Raw genomic sequence first — 21284 nt, forward strand, 5'->3', positions numbered from 1 at the left:
ATAATCAGTGACCCCAGAAACACATGGCTTCATAATGCTCAGCCTCGGATGGCAGTATCCTAAACAGCAAAGGACCAGGCAGCTGATCTTAGAATGGGCAGGCATCCAGTGATGTCCTATCCTGCATGCACAGAACATACATTCAGAAGATCTTTCTGGGGTACAAGGTCACAGTGCATCCTGTCATAGTTCTGAGCTTTCACAGAGGGTTAAGGGAGAGGGCTGCTGCTGCTTTATTACAACTCGCCTTTCCTTATCTTTCTTCTTTGTTTGAAATGCTGTTTATCCCTGCTGCCTCCCAGTTATCAGCCCCCCCCCCCACAATCGATTGCTCCATTTCATTTCCTTTAGGTTACAGCTGATTTTTGGAGACCATCATCATCAACCAGTCGTCGAGGTTTTTCCTGGATAATGGCCAAAATCTACATACTCTGGCAGCTGAAGTATGTCCTCATTTAAATGAAGATTGTTATGCCTTTCACCCTCCACAGTGCTAAACACATTCCTACACAGTCCCCCTCCCCCAGAAGGCTGTTGTATACTGCATCTTGGCACAGCCAAAGGCCTCCCCCTGCTGTTTTATTGTACCACCATTGCACCATCAGTTCACTGTAGGAGCAAGCATTGCAGCAAACTACATCACTTCCTTCTGCCGGCATGTGGAATTTGACATTGGTAGGACTCTCTCCTACCCTGCCTGGGCAGCTCCTTCAGTGCCAAGGCCTGCAATCAAACCCAGATTGTTTGGGTTGTAGTTATGGCTTTATTTTGCTACATGACAGTACTGAATCTTGGAGGTGCTTGGCCTGATTTGCTGATATCTATGTCTGCCTGTCTGTTCTGTACACATTTGATAGCATTTTTCTATTCTACACAGCAAAGTACAGGACAGATATCTGCATAGTTACTCTGCAGGTCCAGGGTTTAAATCCTGAGCACCTGATAATAAGTATACATTCTGCCAGACAAGAGAGCCAAAAGTTATCTTCACAACCTTTCCAGGTGCTGCTTGGCTTCTCCCTTCCTTCCTTCCTAGTTGGCGAAATAATATTAGTCCTTATGAATGAGATGTAAGCAATTTTACTGTCACTAGCATTCATCCTCAAGAGATCATTACTGTTTCGTCCCCAGGGTTACCAGTGACCATCAATAAAGTGGCTGCTTAGACAGTGAGCAAACCTTCTCTTTAGTTGCCTAGTAACTGACTGTAGGCATTCAGCTGTTATGAGTGTCATCGCTGGACAGGCTTGCTGCAGGTCTGCAATGCCTGTAGGCATTCAGCTGTTATGAGCGTCATCGCTGGACAGGCTTGCTGCAGGTCTGCAGTGCCTGTAGCCATTCAGCTGTGATGAGTACCATCGCTGGGCAGGCTTACTGCAGGTATGCAATGCCTGAAGGCATTCAGCTGTGATGAGCACCATTGCTGGACAGGCTTACTGCAGGTATGCAATGCCTGTAGGCATTCAGCTGTGATGAGCGCCATCGCTGGGCAGGCTTACTGCAGGTATGCAATGCCTGTAGGTGTTCAGCTGTGATGAGCACCATTGCTGGACAGGCTTACTGCAGGTATGCAATGCCTGTAGGTGTTTAGCTGTGATGAGAGCCATCACTGGACAGGCTTACTGCAGGTATACAATGCCTGTAGGTGTTCAACTCTGATGAGTGCCATCACTGGACAGGCTTACTGCAGGTATGCAAACAATACCTGTAGGAATTCAGTTGTGATGAGCGCCATCGCTGGACAGGCTTACTCCAGGTATGCAATGCCTGAAGGTGTTCAACTCTGATGAGCACCATTGCTGGACAGGCTTACTGCAGATATGCAATGCCTATGAGCGCCATCGCTGTACAGGCTTACTGTCTGCAGGTATGCAATGCCTATAGACGTTCAACTCTGATGAGTGCCATCACTGGACAGGCTTACTGCAGGTATGCAATGCCTGTAGACATTTAGCTGTGATGAGTGCCATCACTGGACATGCTTACTCCAGGTATGCAATGCCGGTAGACGTTCAGCTGTGATGAGCACCATCGCCGGACAGGCCTACTGCAGGTATGCAATGGCTGTAGGCATTCAGCTGTGATGAGTGTCATAGTTGGACAGGCTTACTGTGGGTACGCAATGCCTGTAGCTGTTCAGCTGTGATGAGCACCATTGCTGGACAGGCTTACTGCAGGTATGCAATGTCTGAAGGTGTTCAGCTGTAATGAGTGCCATAGTTGAACAGGCTTACTGCAGGTATGCAAAGTGTCAGTTTCAAACATTTAGACATGGAATGACTAAGTGTATGATCCCAAAAGGGAGAACTCCATGCCATGAGTAGCTGCATTCGAAAACAAATAGACCACAATTTCTGAAAGTGGTAACTGGAAACTTAAAACAAAACAATAACCACATATAAAGCCAACCAGCACAAGAACACAATTAGCATGCAAAAATCTTTATTCTCTGCTTTTCTCTTCGGACTTCTTCAGAATAAAACAATCCAAACTTTGCCCAATATATACAAGCACAAACCAACAAATTTACATCATAAATTAATATCAATTAATCCTTAAACAGAGATATATTAAGCTTTAAAATAACAATCTATTAAGTTTTAAAATCACACCAAACTAAAACTCACTTTAAATCACTTAATACTTATTTTATGTTTTATTTTGTTTTATACACCCTCATATCTTTCAGAAAATGTTATATTTATCATATCATTTAATCCTGATAATTTGTCTGCACCCATTCATAACTGCCATAAAGTGTTTCTTTGCTCCAGATAATTTTTAAAATCACCCCCTCTAACATCAATCAACCCTAAAATGGAAAAAAAGGGACTTTTTATATTTTTCACATTCAAGGCTATGCCTATAAAGTGCATTTTTTATATCTTTCTTTTTAATATTGTACAATTGTTCTCTAATCCTCTCCTGTAATGTTCTAGTAGTCATACCCACATAATAAGCAGCACCCCCCAAACATACACTTACATAAATAACCCCCTTAGATTTATAATTAAACCTCCCAGGTACTTTCAAACTATAATGCATATTGTCAAGGGAGACATGAGGTCCTTCCATGATATAGCGACAAATATTACACCCCCCACATTTAAAAATCCCTTGGGCTTTTTCAGTTATGGAAGTAGATGGCACTATTCTGGTATTATCTTTATATAACAGAGACTTCAATTTTACATTAGTCCTATAATATATTTACAGATACCATTCAAACACTAGCTAAGCAATTATCTCCAACTTCCCCTAATCTAACCACCTCTTCAACTTACCCTATTCCATTATTTCAGCTAAAACCAGTTCCTACATCCTTCATTTGTTCTCTTCTAGAAAAACTGAAACCTACTACCCCCTCTGCTGACCATCTACCTGCTGAGTACCTGCAAAAAGGTGCCAAAGCCATAGCCCTCCCCATTTCCATACTCATAAACAGAACTATAACCGAAGGAAATATCCCATCTATCTGGAAAATCTCACACATCATCCCCCTTCATAAAGGTGGTAACTCCATTGACATCTCAAACTATAGACCAATAGCCTTACTCTCTCCACTGACAAAAATAATGGAAAAATGTGTCCATAAGCAAGTACTCACCCATCTAATTGATAATAACTTACTTGCCAACTGTCAACATGGATTTAGACCTAACCACAGCACCACCACAGCCCTTCTCTCCTTCACAGACTGTATAAATTCTAACCATAACAACAATACCCTTTCATCCTCTGTCTTCATTGATTTATCTAAGGCTTTTGATATGGTTAATCACCAGCTCCTTATTGAAATACTTAAATCTCTTTCTCTTGATACTCTAGCATTACAATGGTTCAAATCCTACTTAGAGAATAGGCAACAAGCAGTACTATGGGAAAGCAACCTATCTTCTTACCTCCCTATTTCCCTTGGTGTCCCCCAGGGCTCCATTTTAGGCCCATTGTTATTTTCCATTTTCATTAATGACCTCCACCTAGCAATCCCACATGCTACCTGCATTCAATATGCAGACGACTCCACTATTATTTGCTCAGCTAATACCCCTGCCAAGCTACAATCCCTTACACAAAATGCATTTAACACAGTGGAACAATGGTTTTTAAACCGTTGCCTTTTACTTAACCCTAAAAAAACTAAACTTCTACTTTTTACTCCTACTCGTAGGACTGCCCCTCTTCACTTTACTCTTACATCCAACAATGGGACTCTCATATCTCCTGACATAACCACCAAACTTCTTGGAATAACCATAGATAATAATCTAAACTTTGACACTCATACTAACATCACTATAAAAACAGTAAATAATAAACTGGGATCCCTTTACAGAATTAAACCCTTCCTCACTCCCACAACCAAAATCACTATAGCTAGAACTCATGTAATCACTACCTTACTCTATGCCTCACCCATTTACACCAATCTCACAAAACATAACCTAAACAAACTTGCTACTGCCTATCACTCCATTGCTAGATTTGCCACAGGATCTCCTTTTCGAACACATCACTGCAACAATCTAAAACAACTAGGATGGCTAGAATTTCAAAACCAGATACTATCTCAACAACTCACTATTATCCATAAGAGCTTGTACTACCCCACCTATACACCTATACTGACTACCCTCATCACCCCCTATAACAATCTCAAGAACCTACGCTCCTCCAATAAGCCACTTATTACTATCAACAAATCCAACAACTCAGCTGGAGATTCTCTGTTCTCTAACTCCATAGGCAAACACTGGAACAAACTTCCCTCTGAACTCCTATCTCTGACCTCCACAAGACTCTTTAAACTAAAAATAAAAGAATTTCTCAGTTCTCACTGGCTTTGTCCTTGTACTAACCCTGACTAAATGTCTTCTCTGCTCCTAACAAGAGTATATTCCACCGAATTACATACTCCTGCTGCTTCTTAGATACCTTTATCTCACTGTATCTCATGATACATTTCTATAATTTATCAACAGTATATACTTTCTGTTATCCTGCTTCCAATTGAAAACTACTACTTTGTTTTTATTTCTATTGCATTGCATATCACCTCAGCACAATCTAGGTATCCTTATAATGTCTACTGTACCTAATCTGTATGTCTGTAATCTGTTTGACCCTTTTTTAATTATCATTATAATTCTTTGAATTTGAGACAATTATTACAGTTATATATTGTGTATGTGAATGGCTGTAACTGTTTAGAGCTATTTTACTACTGTTATTTTGCTTTGAACTTATTATTTTTTTACTGTATAAAATTTTCTTGTTGGAGCTTTTCTCCCCGGGCCTCTACTGAAAATGGATTTTATTCCAGTTAGACTAGCCCAGTCAACAAATGTAAAATAAAATAAATAAATAAATAAATATAAATAAAACTTGGTGCGTTCCCTATTATCTTATACAATTCCTTATTTCCTTGTAAAATCCTCCAATTATTTTGTATAATAGAGCTAATCTCCTGACTATCAGTGGTTATTCTAAACTACACACTAAATTTCTCTCTTTACTATCTACATTTTAACATGTTTCCACTAATAAAAGGCTGTTTTAAAATAGGGGATACAAAGTACTTCTTTTACTTAAAATTTCTTTCTCTGATGCAAGTAAAATCTCTTCATTATACCCTCTGTTTACAAATAATTCAGTAATAAACATAAGTTCTTCACTTAGATGTTTGTCATTACTAGTCACCCTTCTCCCTCTTACATACTGCCCTCTAGGAAGATTTGTCTTCATAATTAGGGGGGGGGGGGTAATTACTATTTCGATGTAAATAATTATTTGTAAAAGTCTCTTTTCTATGTATACTGGTCGCAGATTAATTCAAATCCAAATTCCATTTTAATGTCACATCAGGAAAATTCACTTGGATGCCCACTCTCCCCCAAAGTAAACTTCAAGCATTCAGATCTCTGATTCAGTTTTTGTAAGACATCTTTACATCTATCTATAGTCCTTCCATTATCAAAAATTAATCATCAACAAATAATTCATAATTATTTACGCTAATTGTGTTCTTGTGCTGGTCAGCTTTATACATGGTTTTTGTTTTTGTTTTAAATAGCTGCATTAAGTTTACTAGACCTTTACAATAAAAGACTTTCAGCTAATCTTGGCATAGGCGAGGTGGGGTCACTGTTTTCATAAGGCTTTCAGGCCACACTAGAGTACTAAGTGAGGGGCAAGATGGAGCCACTGTTTTCATAAGGCATTCATGCCACACTACAGTACTAAGTGAGGGGGCGAGGTGGGGGCACTGTTTTCATAAGGCGTTTATACCACACTACAGTACTGAGGAGCGAGGTGGGGGCACTGTTTTCATAAGGCGTTCATGCCACACTACAGTACTGAGGGGCGAGGTGGGGACACTGTTTTCATAAGGCGTTCATGCCACACTACAGTACTGAGGGGCGAGGTGGGGGCACTGTTTTCGTAAGGTGTTCATGCGACACTACAGTACTAAGTGAGGGGTGAGGTGGGGGCACTGTTTTCATAAGGCGTTCATGCCACACTACAGTACTAAGTGAGGGGCGAGGTGAGGGCACTGTTTTCATAAGGCATTCATGCCACACTACAGTACTGAGGGATGAGGTGGGGGCACTGTTTTCATAAGGCGTTCATGCCACACTATAGTACTGAGGGGCGAGGTGGGGGCACTGTTTTCGTAAGGTGTTCATGTCACACTACAGTACTAAGTGAGGGGCGAGGTGGGGGCACTGTTTTCATAAGGCGTTCATGCCACACTACAGTACTAAGTGAGGGGTGAGGTGGGGGCACTATTTTCATAAGGCGTTCATGCCACACTACAGTACTGAGGGACGAGGTGGGGGCACTGTTTTCATAAGGTGTTCATGCCACACTACAGTACTTAGGGGCGAGGTGGGGGCACTGTTTTCATAAGGCATTCTTGCCACACTACAGTACTGAGGGGCGAGGTGGGGGCACTGTTTTCATAAGGCATTCATGCCACACTACAGTACTGAGGGGCGAGGTGGGGGCACTGTTTTCATAAGGCATTCATGCCACACTACAGTACTAAGTGAGGGGCAAGGTGGGAGCACTGTTTTCATAAGGCGTTCATGCCACACTACAGTACTAGGTGAGGGGCTAGGTGGGGGCACTGTTTTCATAAGGCATTCATGCCACACTACAGTACTGAGGGGCGAGGTGGGGGCACTGTTTTCATAAGGTTTTTATGCCACACTGCAGTACTAAGGGACCGTTGAGGCCTACAGATTTTTTTAATAATATTTTGCTCCCATTCCCTCCCCATAAATATTAAGCCCCCATGCCCATGGGCTTATTTGTTCCCATAACACCTGACATCCTATGGCACCAGCAGATATTACAACCATTATCCAGTGGGGGATGTATGTTGTCCTGATTCTCCTAACAGCCACACTTTTAACCAAATAAAGCAGTGCAGTGTAGTGATCATCCCACAGAACTGGTGAGGGGCCACACTGAACTGTGAGGGTACTCTCTTACTCACTCCATTAGATGTGCTTTCCTAAGGGAGCTTGCACTCTGCAGAGTCCTTTTATAGGAAGTGTATTTCTTGGACTTCTACCAGATAGTGTTACTGCAGGGTGATTCTGCCAGCTCTCTCTCCTACCCCTGGCATGGAGCAAGATGTTGTCATTGACTCCCACTCCTCCACAGCCAGCATCGCCATTGTCTAGGCCTTTGTAAATATTTGGATCACCTGTGCCACAATCATGCGTCTGTAGTGTTGAAACCAAGAAAAACAGAATCCTGCATTGACTGGCTGATATTAAAATGACAACACTGAGATGATGACTCCTTGGCAAAGACTTTATATCATATATACTTACATCACATGTGAAAACCAAGGGCAAGAATGCTGTGCTGTAAGGAATATAGATAGCAGTAAAGGAAGGTCAAAGGTAAGAGTGACAATAACTTACTGCAAAGTCAGGTAAAAAATATATGGGCAAGCTAGACATAGCTTTCAGGAAAAGGAAAAGTGCTACAGAAATGAAGATTCTGAGGCTGATAATAGTTTTCAGGAGATTGCTTCAAAATTGCTTCACAGGTGAGAAGTCCTCAACTTATATTTAGGTGAAACCCCAATAAATATAAAACTGATTGTACTGCATATCAAAACAAAAATATATATTTTATATATATATTTTTATGCAAAACTGAATCAAAGTATGCTAGTAAACTGGGAAACCAGGCACAGAAAACTGAATCAGTTAATACACAGAAACTTACAGCTATATATATATATATATATATATATATATATATATATATATATATATATATCAACTGTAGTCTGGGTGGTAGATAAAACAAAGGCCTTATAGCCCCTGCTCACATGTTTCAGGACATTTAAGAAAATAATGCAAACGATTAATTCACTTTAATGATTGTGAAGAAGAAGCATTATCTTGTAAACTTGTGGAACATTTGCAAGGGTTAAGGTTTCTGATTTAAATATAAAGTATTCTGCATGTTTTTTTTTTTCATGGAAAATGTGCATTGTGTAGTCCAGATCCATTGTTTTACTGAAGAAAATATATAGTTTGCATGTCTGCTTTGGAGGCTAGTCATGGTATCTTTTTAACTATATTTATTTGCTTAACATTCATCACTTTATGTTCTTTTCTACCGCTACAATATTTTTTATAGAAGTATGTAACTTTAATATTAAATGTCACTCTATTTAGTAACTTTACTTTTGCTTAACTGCTTTTGAAATGTTTTGCATGTTTATTTTCATCCTACATTGTACTGATTTCATTCTGTTGTACACACACACACACACACACATATATATATATATATATATATATATATATATATATATATATATATATAAAACTATGTTTATAGATGTATAGAATCTTATGATTTTCAGACTTTGTGTGTATTACTTCCCAACTTTCTGTGCTTAATGCTAATGTAGGAATGATTAAATGTGAGTGCCATCATAGAAATGAGTTACATATGTCTGCCAATATTGGCAGTCTGCCACTAGTCTGAGCGCAGAGAAGCGTGTTTTCTTAACTTATGTAACTATTCTTTCTTTTTTTTATTTAATTATTTTACTGTCTAGATATTAATGAGTGTGTATCTAACCCATGTGTAAATGGTGTCTGCAAGAACACTGGTGGATCTTTTGTCTGTGAATGTTCAAGTAACAGCAAGCTCGACCCAACACTAAGAATCTGCATTGGTAAGTCTATACTGTTACTGGTAAGGATTGCTGTTGCTGTTCCGTGTTTCTAATGTGAATAGTTTCTCATGTATCAAAGGATATGAAACAAGAAGCTAAAGTTTGATTAAGCTCAGCTGTCTTGCTGAGAATGCTTTCAGCCACTATTAGGTCTTTCTATCTGTTTCAAAGTTAAGACTATATTGTTTGATGCATTTTATGTCATATTGTGATTCATAATAGCCATTTCTGAAGATAGTAGAACAAATCTGTCTTAGCCCCTCCTACTGTCTTCATTTCATGCTGCCATTGGTCCTTATTTATCACTGCAGCATGATGTAGGTTCAGGTGAGAATGAGTCAGGTCCCTTCCTATACTACCTGGCAAGGAGAGACAAAGATAAAGGAAGTACAGCTGGAATTATCACATTTGCTTCAGTCATTAAACTTGTTTTATATCTATTTATAGCAGTATCATAGCTAGGATGGGCCAAAAGGTGGAGCTGCCCAGGGTGTGAAGTGCTAGGAGGCACAATTAACAGATGTTGATCAGACTTTAGTGCAATACCAGCATATTTGTAGTGTAAACTGATGCTCTTTGATGCTCTGCATATGGTACACTGTTGCTCCACCAGCTGTTTGAAAGGAAAAAGAGCCTTTTTTTCAGAAAGCCTAGTCTCGAATTGACACACATACAAATGTAGCAAGCAGTTGCTATAGTTCAAAAAGATAGAAAGACTCAAGACTCCCACCACAGAAATGAAGCACCTTAATGCAGTGCAGAGGACCTTTTTTTAATTCTTTTTTCATCCTAAACTTAGAGTTGGGTAACACCAGATTGTAGGATTGCAAAGGGCACCAAAATACCTAGCTATACCTCTGATCTATAGGATGGTGGCATTCTACTAAGGGAGATAAACATATCTATATTTGTTACATGCTTTATATGTTACTGGGAGGATGTAGCATAGCAAAACATGCTGACATATCTGCAAACTGCATGGTTTATAGCTGCAGGGAACTTGTGTTCTAGTAAATGTGCTAGATCTTTAATGCTGACAGGAGGCTGGTGGTTTAGTAAGAGAGGTTTCCTTCCGCATGTACATCTGCATGTACTGCTGCCATTGTTATGCTCATGTCTGTTTCTGTCATCCATTACAGCTACACTGCCACCTGTGGTCACTTTCGTAACTGTATCATGCTGTAGCTTGCCTCTGTCATCCCGTACAGCTACTCTGTGACCTGTGGTGACTTGGGTAACTATGTCAGGCTGTAGTTTGTCTCTGTCATAGTTTACAGCTACACTGCCACCTGGTGATGATGCTGTTGGGTACTGGAGTTAATGATCTGGTTGAAGTGGTAAGTAGTGAGGATTGGAGGAGTAATATAGCAATAACCCACGCCTGGGTGTGGGTAATGCGGGATTTACCCACGGCTGGCGTGGTTTGGTCCCGAGGAGCCCGAGGACCAAACAAAGACAACCGTGGGTAAATCCGCATTACCACACTCAGAAGTGGTTATTGCTATTACTATGACATTATTTAAGAAAAGAAATAATTACTTTTCTTAAATAATGGCATTGTATAATGCCTCTTTGCTGCCCTTCCGCAGCTGTCTGGTATCCGCGGCAGTTCTGATGTACTGCACATGCCTACGCAGTACATCAGAGCTGTGGCCAAAAGCAATGGAGAAAGCAAAATCTCCATTGCTTTTTACTGTTTCGCTATGTTAAATGGGTTTAACATAGCGAGACAGCTTTAAAATAAGCAACGGAGATGTCCGTTGCTTATTTTAAAGCTGTCTCGCTATGTTAAACCCATTTAACATAGTGACACAGTAAAAAGCAACGGAGATCTTGCTTTCTCAGTTGCTTTTTTTTTAAACCTGTTTTGCTATGTTAAATGGGTTTAACATAGCGAAGCAGCTTTAAAATAAGCAACGGAGATCTCCGTTGCTTTTTTTAAACCTGTATCGCTATGTTAAACTCTTTTAACATAGCGAGACAGTGTTTTAAAAGAGACTTATACTAATGGAAAAAGTCCGGGCGACCGGACCATTTTCTATTAGTATAAATCGATTTACAATGTGCACGCTGGCCAATCAGCATGCACGTTTTTGGAATATTAATGGGGGGTCATGGTATAATAGAATTTATTGACATGAAAGTCAATGATGATAGGACCAGTGGAGTGGATGCCGTGGTGTGACTATATTCTGATCACAGAGAAGTGATGTAAACTGTAAAGGGTTAAGGAGCACTGCTCTAAGAATTATATGATATTTCATATGGGGAATTAAATTTAGACTTAGAGCAAGTTATAAGAGGATGAGTGAATTGGGTCTGATTAAGATGGGAAGACATCACACATTTTCATAGGGTAATGCTATAGAAACAATGGCTTCCTGATAGATTAAGAGAGTAAGGTTTAGACTGGACTGTGTTTATTAGTTATTATGGGGATGAAAAAAAAACAAAGATGAAATGTTTACAATTGGAATATATGGTGACATAGAAAAGCAAGCAAAAAGTTGTTGGTGTATGTAAACGAGGACATTTGAAACATTGAATATATCCACTTTAAATCCCATAACAAAAATAATGTAAAATGAAAATTTCAATTGCTTTTGAGTTTATGATTGACAATGTTTAACTAAATTTGATACAATGTTTAATATGTACTTAGAAAATATGCCCTGACAAAGTTGATAATGTTGCTATGAAAACATCTGTCCAATTTTGTATAAAATAAATGTAATATGATGATAAAATTATTAACAATAAAGAGGACTAGACTGGATGGATAACAACTGATTTATTATATGTTTTTGTGTGATTCAGTAACAACAATAAAGACTATGGGGTATTCAGAGAATCGTAATATCACTGTGCAAGCATGTATAATGCCACACGATGCAGCAATAAAGACTATGGAGGCATTTAGAGAATCATAACACCACTGTGCAAACATGCATACGGCAGCACAATGCAGCTCAAACATACATAACATGCATACGGCAGCACAATGCAGCTCAAACATACATAACATGCATACGGCAGCACAATGCAGCTCAAACATACATAACATGCATAAGGCAGCACAATGCAGCTCAAACATACATAACATGCATAATGACACATGATGTGTCTCAATGATGATTAGCCATGAATACATACAGGCATAGCACCATCATGCCACCCATGCTGTAGGTGTGGCCGTAAGAGACAGAATCTCAGCCCCATTAATAGCAGTAACTATACTGCTACAAAGACTGTGCTGTAGTGGTCACATGACTTGAAGAGAATGTGACAGGTAGGGAGCATGCCGAGCACTGTGTGAATTCTCATATATGATGAAGCACCTGTTAGTTACAACATAGGCATTGACTGCAGCCTATAAAAGTGCATTGCAGAACAGCCTTATGGCAGTTCATACTATAAATGGGAGGGAAATAAAAGATAGGAGAGGCAAAAAATGTGAAAGAGCAAGAGTGGTAATGCACAAAAGAACAACAGGACATGCAGACTAGATGAGAAAAAAAGATACACTTTTAAAGAGAACTTGAGTCCATTTTATTTTATTTTTTTATGTAGGGTAGAGGGAAATTTAAGGAACAAGTACAAGTAGGAAGAAGGGTATAGGGCAGGTGGCAAAGGCACACAAAAAATAACACAGACAATGGCTGATACAGTTGGTGTTAACCCATAAGGGGGCAACAAGAGAGGTGGGCAACAGGTGGTGGGGGTAGAACATATAGCAAACAGAAGATGTGTGACTAAAGAGGATGGGGAACACAATGATGGGTAATGAAGGTAGGGTATGGAGGTCCCACAAGCCATGGCTCAGAAGGTGAACACCTTGATGCCAGTTACCTCCTTGACTAATATTGTGGATTGGTGCCTCCTCTGGAGGCCTGTTGGACAAGAACAGCCAAATGTGTGACTCAACCAGCAGCAAAATGGGACACTTCAAGATGCCAATGTAAACATCCAGTTGCCAAGCCACTTCACTTCTTAACATCTGTGTGACCTATGAGGGCCCTTCTGCACCACTCATAGAAGTTGGGCCTTCACCCCTTCCCACCTTTCTAAGACATACACACCCCTCCAGATCACTTTCCATACTGTGACTACCTTTGTAGGTCACTACGCTTCTGCATGGTATTCTCACTATGGTGACACAACTCAATAGCTGGCAAGCTGCTGTCAGGCAACTATCTACTACAGAGGCCTCTCATACTCATCCTGCAAGAAAGTGACCATATACACCCTGCTGGTCTGATTCAGGGGATAAATGGTAGCCTGGTCTACATAATCTCATGTATGGGACACCACATAATGAGCATCAACAGGAAGCCTGGGACACCACATGATGTACATCAGCAGGAAGCCTGGGACACCACATGATGTACATCAACAGGAAGCCCGGGACACCACATGATGTACATCAACAGGAAGCCTGGGACACCACATGATGTACATCAGCAGGAAGCCTGGGACACCACATGATGTACATCAGCAGGAAGCCTGGGACACCACATGATGTACATCAACAGGAAGCCTGGGACACCACATGATATACATCAGCAGGAAGCCTGGGACACCACATGATGTACATCAGCAGGAAGCCTGGTAAGCATGATGCAGATGGAAAGTAACAAGCTACTAATGAGATGCAATGCAGCTGGAAGTAGCACAGTACACCTGTTCAGTGGGATGGCCATCCTTCATAATACGTTACAGTAGCAGAGGACAACTGTTCAGTGACACAGCCACCCTTCAGAATACTTTATAGGAGTACAGTACAGCTGTTCAGTGGCACACCCACCCTTCAGAATACCTTATAGGAGTACAGTATAGTACAACACCTCAGTGGCATGGTCACTCTTCATAATACCTTGCAGCAGCACAGCACAACTGTTCAGTGTCATGGCCAACCTTCATAATAACTTATAGTAGCACAGGACAGCTGTTCCGTGGCACATCTACCCTTCATAATATATTACAGTAGCACAGGGCAGCTGTTCCTGTGGCGTGGCCACTCTTCATAGTACCTTACACTAACACAGGACAACTGTTCAGTGGCACAGCCACCCTTCACAATACCTTATAGGCATGGCCACCTCTTCATAATACATTATAATAGCACAGGACAACTGTTCAGTGGCACAGCCACCCTTCACAATACCTTACAGTAACACAGGACAACTGTTTAGTGGCACGGCCACCCTTCATAATACCTTACAGTAGCGCAGGACAATTGTTCAGTGGCACAGCCACCCTTCATAATACCTTACAGTAACACAGGACAACTGTTCAGTGGCACAGCCACCCTACATAATACCTTATAATAGCACAGAACAACTGTTCAGTGGCACGGCTACCCATCATAATACCTTACAGTACCACAGCATAACTGTTCTGTGCACGGCCACCCTTCATAATACCTTATAATAGTACAGGACAACTGTTCAGTGGTACAGCCACCCATCATAATAGCTTACAGTAGCACACCACAACTGTTCAGTGGCATGCCCACCCTTCATACTATAGAAAGCTTGTAGTGCAGTAATGAAAACTACAAATGAGACTGAGAGGTTGTGATATGAGGATAAACTGACACAGCTGGGCATGAATAAATATCTGTAGTGCAAAGAGATTCCTAATAAATTATTTCATCTAAACTTATCATCTCACAACTCGTTAAAATGATGAGTTTTTAAAAGTTGTTTTATATTAAAAAAATAGTATTGCCATGGTTATAGTAAGAAGTATTGCCACAATCTACAGGTCAATCAACCTATGGAAAAAGGAAAGAAAAACAACTTTTAAAACTTTTTTTTTTTTTTTTGATAAACAACGTCCACGATAAGTTTGGATGCAAAAATCATTAGGTTTCCAAAAATATAAATCAAATCAATCAAGCAATCATTTTGCTGAAAAGGGAAATTAGACAGATAGAAAGCTTGTAGTACAGTAACAAAACAGGGTTGCAATATGAGGGTATCCTGAAACAGCCTGGCAATAATAAAGTAAAAGATAGGAGAGAAGAGAATGAAAGGGAAGAATTTGGATAACTTCATTGTCAGCAGAAAATGGTAGAGGGTTATATCATAGTACTTTTACTTGATGGCAGAGGGAGGCAATAAGCCTTTCTAGTCAGTCCTTAAATGCAGTCTACCTTCTGCCTTCCCACCATGAAGATCTTACTCCTCGTGTCTGTTGATGAAAAAGGAAAAAGGGGAAAAGAAGATTTTCATCACAGATGGAAGAAAAGGGTTCAAGAAAGATTTATGGCCAACTTTGGTGGTGAGAGGGCTAAAGCCCTGATTATGGCCTAAGTAGCCCAAATTCAGTTAGAGGTTCAGGTGTCTGCTGGAGCCTAAGAAGGATGGGAATGAACAGCCACTGCCAGCTTACCCACCCTGGGGGAAGGAAAATGGCTTTGGCTTACTACTTATATATGAAGGAATGCTTTGCATACTGGAGCTCAAGGAGCCACGGGGCAGGGGGAGCAGGGGGCTTCACCAAAGGAGGGTCACCACTTCACAGGACCATCATGCTCTACAACCTGATTCCTGCCACTGGGAATGGATGGTCTGATGGAGTTTCCTTGGTGGGAAGTAATAAGTAGTGCTGTTACCTATTCCTAGCATTCCCAGCTCCCATCCCACTGAATGAATGAGCCAATCAAGTGAAGATAGAGGAGCCACTGGGAAAACTACTGCAGAGACCACAAAAAAAAAAAAAAAAAAGACGAAGACAAGAAAGAGTTAAGGAAAGGCAGACAGAGAGCCCGGCCATGTGACAGATTACCAGAGGTAGTGTTATAATGATATAATGTAGGTAGTTCTGCAGATGGATTCACTGATGCCTCTAAGAGGGGAGAGGAAGACTGGGGGAGGGGCAGGGAAAAGGAAGCAGCATAGAGGCATGACTATAACACTTGAACAGCATCAAGAAACCCTATAAACTTTTGTGTCAGCATGTTCCTGAAAACCGAAGGAACTGCACTAGTAACCAAGTCAAAACTGCTGTTACTTCCCTTCAGAAATGCAGACACATAAGACTGTACATTATAAAATAATAGTATGTTCCAGAAGCTAGATCTCATAAAATCAGTTTCACAGCTGCTGTTAAAAGTCCAAGTTCTCTAGATATAGTACATGTACAAAACATTGATGGAGAGAACTTCAGCACTGATGAGAAAGCAACTAATTTTCTCAGACAGACAGGATAAATAGGAAAACATTGGAAAAGATTTATGGTGATATAGAAAATGACTATTTATTATGTAAGACATACTGTTTTATTCAGCTTTAAAGCAGTATAAGACACACAGACCTTCACCTAAGCAGGTATATTGCATCTAATGTGAGTTTCTGCATGCTGTGTTCCTTTTTAGACAGTATGAAGGGTACCTGCTGGTTGAAGATCCAGGATGGACGTTGTGAGGTGAATATTAATGGTGGCACATTGAAGTCAGAGTGCTGCTCGACACTTGGAGCTGCGTGGGGGAGTCCCTGTGAACATTGTGAGACTGGTAAGTGCTGTATCACTCTGCTTCTGGTCAGTATGGTTTAATTGAGTTATGCAGGGCACTGTCGTGGTGCCAGGGCAATGACAGTGTGTGAATAGTTCAGAACACCTTTTCTGCTGAGTCATTTAAAAGAGGAAAGAGCACAGCTTTTAAAGGCTGTTTTAAGCATGGTTTTTGTTCATCTGTTTTAAAATTACCCTTTGGTAGCTGTGAAAGTATTGCGTTGGGCATAAAGTCTGCTTTCAGAAATCATTTCAGAAAAAGAGAAAAGTTAAAAGACTAGTCCTGATAAAGTATACAGTTAAACACTGTGTTAGTGAGGTTTACTATGTCAGAATATACAGTACTAAATGCATTGTTTATTTGCCATCCTATTTTTAATGTTACATTGTATCTCTCATGGGAACAGGAGAGATTCTATTACTTTTACTTAGTTTGATTTTTATTGGATTCTTTATTGTTTTTGTCAAGCTTTCAGTATGTTTTTGAAAGAAAATGCAAATTAAACACATGGCTTTTGGTGTTCCCCATATTGCTCCTGGGTGTGAGTTTAGTGTGTGAGTCAGTAAGCACATGCATTCTGTTAAAGACCAGTGCCCTGGTCCAGGACAAGTTTCAATCTACTGCCAGCCAAAGGCTGCTTGGAAAGGCTATTACATTCCCATTACTTTGTAAAGGATAAAGCAGGTTAGTGGACAATGACTGGCTAGCTTTGACGATGTACATTGGAATTACCTATAAATTGGACTTCTGTAATGTAAAACGTAGTGGAATCATACAATTATGGGACTGTGGAGTTGACGCCATCGATGTCTCCAGACCCACCACTGGCTTTAGACTTCCCAGTATAAGACAGTTCTGTGTTATCTCTTGAACACCCTAAAAGATAAGGCATCCTTTGTACAGTAATTTGGTGTAATAGATATATATGTGCATTATTCATTAAGGCTGATAAAGAACAGTGGTGGGTAATATTAACATGCTCTACAAAATGTTACCTTTTCCAGGCATTTAAGAGTATAACCAGCATCAGACTACCTGACAGATGTGAGGATATTGAGTTTGGCCGTGGCTGGCTTTCATAAAATCATTTATCATAACTCAAACATCTGTGCTTTCTAGAAGGTGTAATATAGAAGCTTGTGACCCCATGGTATTAAGTCGCTGAAGAACACAAGATAACAGTATGTTGTTCCGATGACATCCATTTATAAGATAACCCATGAATGGGGCATACAAATGCTCCATCCTGTAAAGCTCTTTATGATTGAGGATACCACAGCTTACTGTAATGCTGGGGTCAGCTGGACACCACAAACACAGCCATAATAATGTACAGATTCCCCTGCGACTCTGTGAATTAAAGAAATGTAGTAAGACATAATATAATTCTGTCATAAAGCACTATTCAGTGATTTCTAGGACAGCACAGGCCCGCACAGTATTTACCCAACACAGCACCCCTGAACTCCCTCATTGGTATTATAATAAACTACGTAAACAATTTTCATCCTAAAATGCTAATTTGTATTGACTTGATCCTGTCTGGGCCATGTAGCAGAGGCATCTGCTGTGCCACCGGGCCGAATTTTAATTTATTCTGACTGCGCTACATTCACTCATTCTTCTCAAATTATGGCCGAACGTGTGCGTCGTTCACTCGTAGTTTGTGTATTTAAAGTTAGATGACAGGAGGCAGACTAGATGCACAATGGTAGACAAGGAATGTAAGAATGAGCTGCAGAAAACAGGCAGCAGAATGGCTGGACGGGAAAGGAAAGGCTCAAAGTCATACCTGCCAAATGAAAATATTATATTCTAAAAAATAAATGTTTCTTTGTTTGTTTTTTTTGTGGGGTGGGGGGGCTCTGCTATTAATTTTTGCTGCCAGTGCTATGATTTTTAATGCTCAGAGGATGAGAGGTATGGAGGTCTGTATGAGGTACACAGTTCTAAAAACTGCTGAACATATGATTTTTTTGAAGTGAAAGAATCTGAAAGTAATGATTTAACAAATGAAGGCCAGTTAGGATAATTTTATAAGCTGATAATTAAGAATTGTCAGTGTTGATTTACATATAACTCTTGCTGGTTCGTTATACGTGCATTCAATTTTTAGTCTTAAGACTTGCACTGATATTGATATAAAGAATAATTTGGAGAAAAGAAGCAAGATTGAATCACCCCTCCCTCCACCAGAGATTATTCCTAAGAGTTAATTATACTTATTCATTATTAGGTGATTTGCCCATCAAGTAATAAGCACTGATAAATAATTACATTTAGTGTTATATATCAATTTATATATATATATATATAGGTTCATAGGTAGGTACTAGGCTATCGGCCCTAGGGCCCATACAAGCCTAGCCAAAAAATGTACCCTGGCTTTCACCACCCAAGAAAATTATTTTCCTGTGCCCCTGTCGACCAGAGCCACAGAAGTGATCCCCGGGGTGAATTTCCCATTTCCCATCCAGTCATCAAGATTTTTCTTGAAGAGTGCTAATGAGGAGCTCTGTTTGACATAGATAGGTAGTCTGTTCCAGAGTATGGGAAGTCTCTGGGACAGGAATCTATCCCTCCAGCATGTTCTGTTTATTCTGGTGACAAGGTTTAGGCCCCTAGACCTTGTAGCTCGGAGGGACTGAGATTTCTTTAAAGTGGAGCATGTCCATCAGCTCTTGAGTTTGACATAGCTTTATATGTTAGGCAGAGATCTCCCCTGAGTAGGTGATATGCGATGGAGTAAAGCTGTAGTTTTTTGAGACGGTCTGCATAGGGCATCTGTTTGAGGTCAGTAATCCTCTTTGTGAGGTATTTCTGTGGTCTTTCCAGTAATTGTAGATGTCTTGTGAGGTACATACCAAAAGGGGCATTGTACTCTATAATGGGTCTAATGAGTGATGAGTAGAGGGGAACAATAACCTCTTTTTTTCTAGATGAGAATCCTTTTGTGATGAGATGAGCCACGTAGAAGGATTTCCTGACCACTGTGGTGATGTGATTATCAAAGGAGAGACTTCTGTCCACCTGTGTCCCAAGGTCTCTTATCACATTTTCGGCATTAAGTAGACTACCAGCTATGTGGTAGTTCATGGGTACAGAGTTTTTACCAAAGGGGATGACAATACACTTTTTGGCATTGAGCTTCAGGCCATGGCTTTGACACCAGGTATCTGTCTCAGTGAGGCCCTTTTGTAGTTTTTCTACATCGTTAGGAGATTCGATTATGGCTTCTAGTTTGCAGTCATCTGCAAACTTTGTTAGTCAAAGACCTTCTGTGTTGGCCTGCACTTCAGAGAAGTAGATACCAAACAGGAGAGGACCCAGGACTGAACCCTGTGGTACTCCACTTGTCACTGGTCTGATGTCGGATTTGGAATCCGCTACTTTCACAGTGTGGGTTCTGTCCATGAGCCAGTTGGCGACCCATCTTGTGACATAGGGATTTATACCTAGTTTAGTGAGCTTATCTGTAATTCCAGAGTGGGGGATGGTGTTTATTTATTTATTTTATTTAACATTTGTTGACCGGGAATGTCCGACTAGGTTCCACAGAGCCTGTTTTCAGCGGAGGCCCGGGGAGAAACGCTCCAGATGCATGTCTTTGGAATGTGGGAGGAAACCGGAGTACCCGGAGGAAACCCACGCGAACACAGGGAGAACATGCAAACTCCACACAGAAGGCACCCCAGCCAAGAATCGAACCAGAGAACCTCTTGCTGTGAGGCGACAACGTTAACCGCTGCACCACTGTGTGTTGAAAGCCTTGGCGAGATCTAGATAAGCTGTGTGAACCATTTTACCCTCATCTATGGCTTTGGTGACTGCTTCAAAGAAGTCAATCAGGTTTAGTAGACATGATCTGCCTTTTACAAATCCAAACTGCTACCCAGTTGGGCAGGGTCTAGAGTTTGAAGATTACCAATGTCTTTGTTTATGAGTTCCACGATGATGCGTTCCATGGCCTTGCAGACCAGACTCGTCAGGCTAATGGTGCGGTAGTTCCTGGGGTCCGTCGTGGCTCCCCCTTTGTGGAGTGGGATAACCGTCATGGTGCACCATTCAGTGGGTACAAAGCCTGAGGTGAGGCTATGATTGAACATGGTACTTAGGTAGGGTGCCAGTTCATTCTGTAGTTCATGTAGAACGCAGCCTGGGATATTGTCAGGTCCCATGGATGCTGTGTTCTTGGCCTTGGAGAGTGTGTTTTTTACCTGTGCAGCCGTGATTATAGGAACTTTGCATTCTTCCAGTATAGAGAGTGGGGTAAAGTTAGCACTGAACCTATCTGCTAGGATGTTGGCAATATCAGTTGGTTCTGTATATTTAGTGCCATTGTGCTGTAACTCAGAGCAGATCTGAGTGTTCCCATTTAGATTCTTGACATAGCTATAGAATGCTTTGTGGTTGTCTTTAGAGTCAGTGGCAATTTTGTTTTCATAACTAGCTTTGGAGGATTTTATGAGGGATCACAGCTTCTTACTGAGGCTGACCAGGGAGTTCCTCCAGTCATGGGATTTTACACTTTTTTGCAACACTTTCTTTCTT

The 21284-nt window shown here is 40.6% G+C and overlaps 1 protein-coding gene across 1 annotated transcript in view; it reads left to right on the forward strand.

Moving 5' to 3' along the window:
- LOC122817578 (fibrillin-2-like) overlaps nt 1-21284 on the forward strand; it is an 824173-nt gene that overhangs the window by 554487 nt on the left and 248402 nt on the right. The window contains exons 20-21 of the mRNA XM_044090614.1: nt 9095-9214; nt 16596-16733. Of these exons, the coding sequence (XP_043946549.1) occupies nt 9095-9214; nt 16596-16733 (258 nt within the window). The remainder of the gene's footprint in view (nt 1-9094; nt 9215-16595; nt 16734-21284) is intronic.

Source organism: Protopterus annectens, chromosome 13.part0 (assembly GCF_019279795.1).
Source record: "Protopterus annectens isolate FY-2018-M chromosome 13.part0, PAN1.0, whole genome shotgun sequence".
Lineage (NCBI taxonomy): Eukaryota > Metazoa > Chordata > Ceratodontiformes > Protopteridae > Protopterus > Protopterus annectens.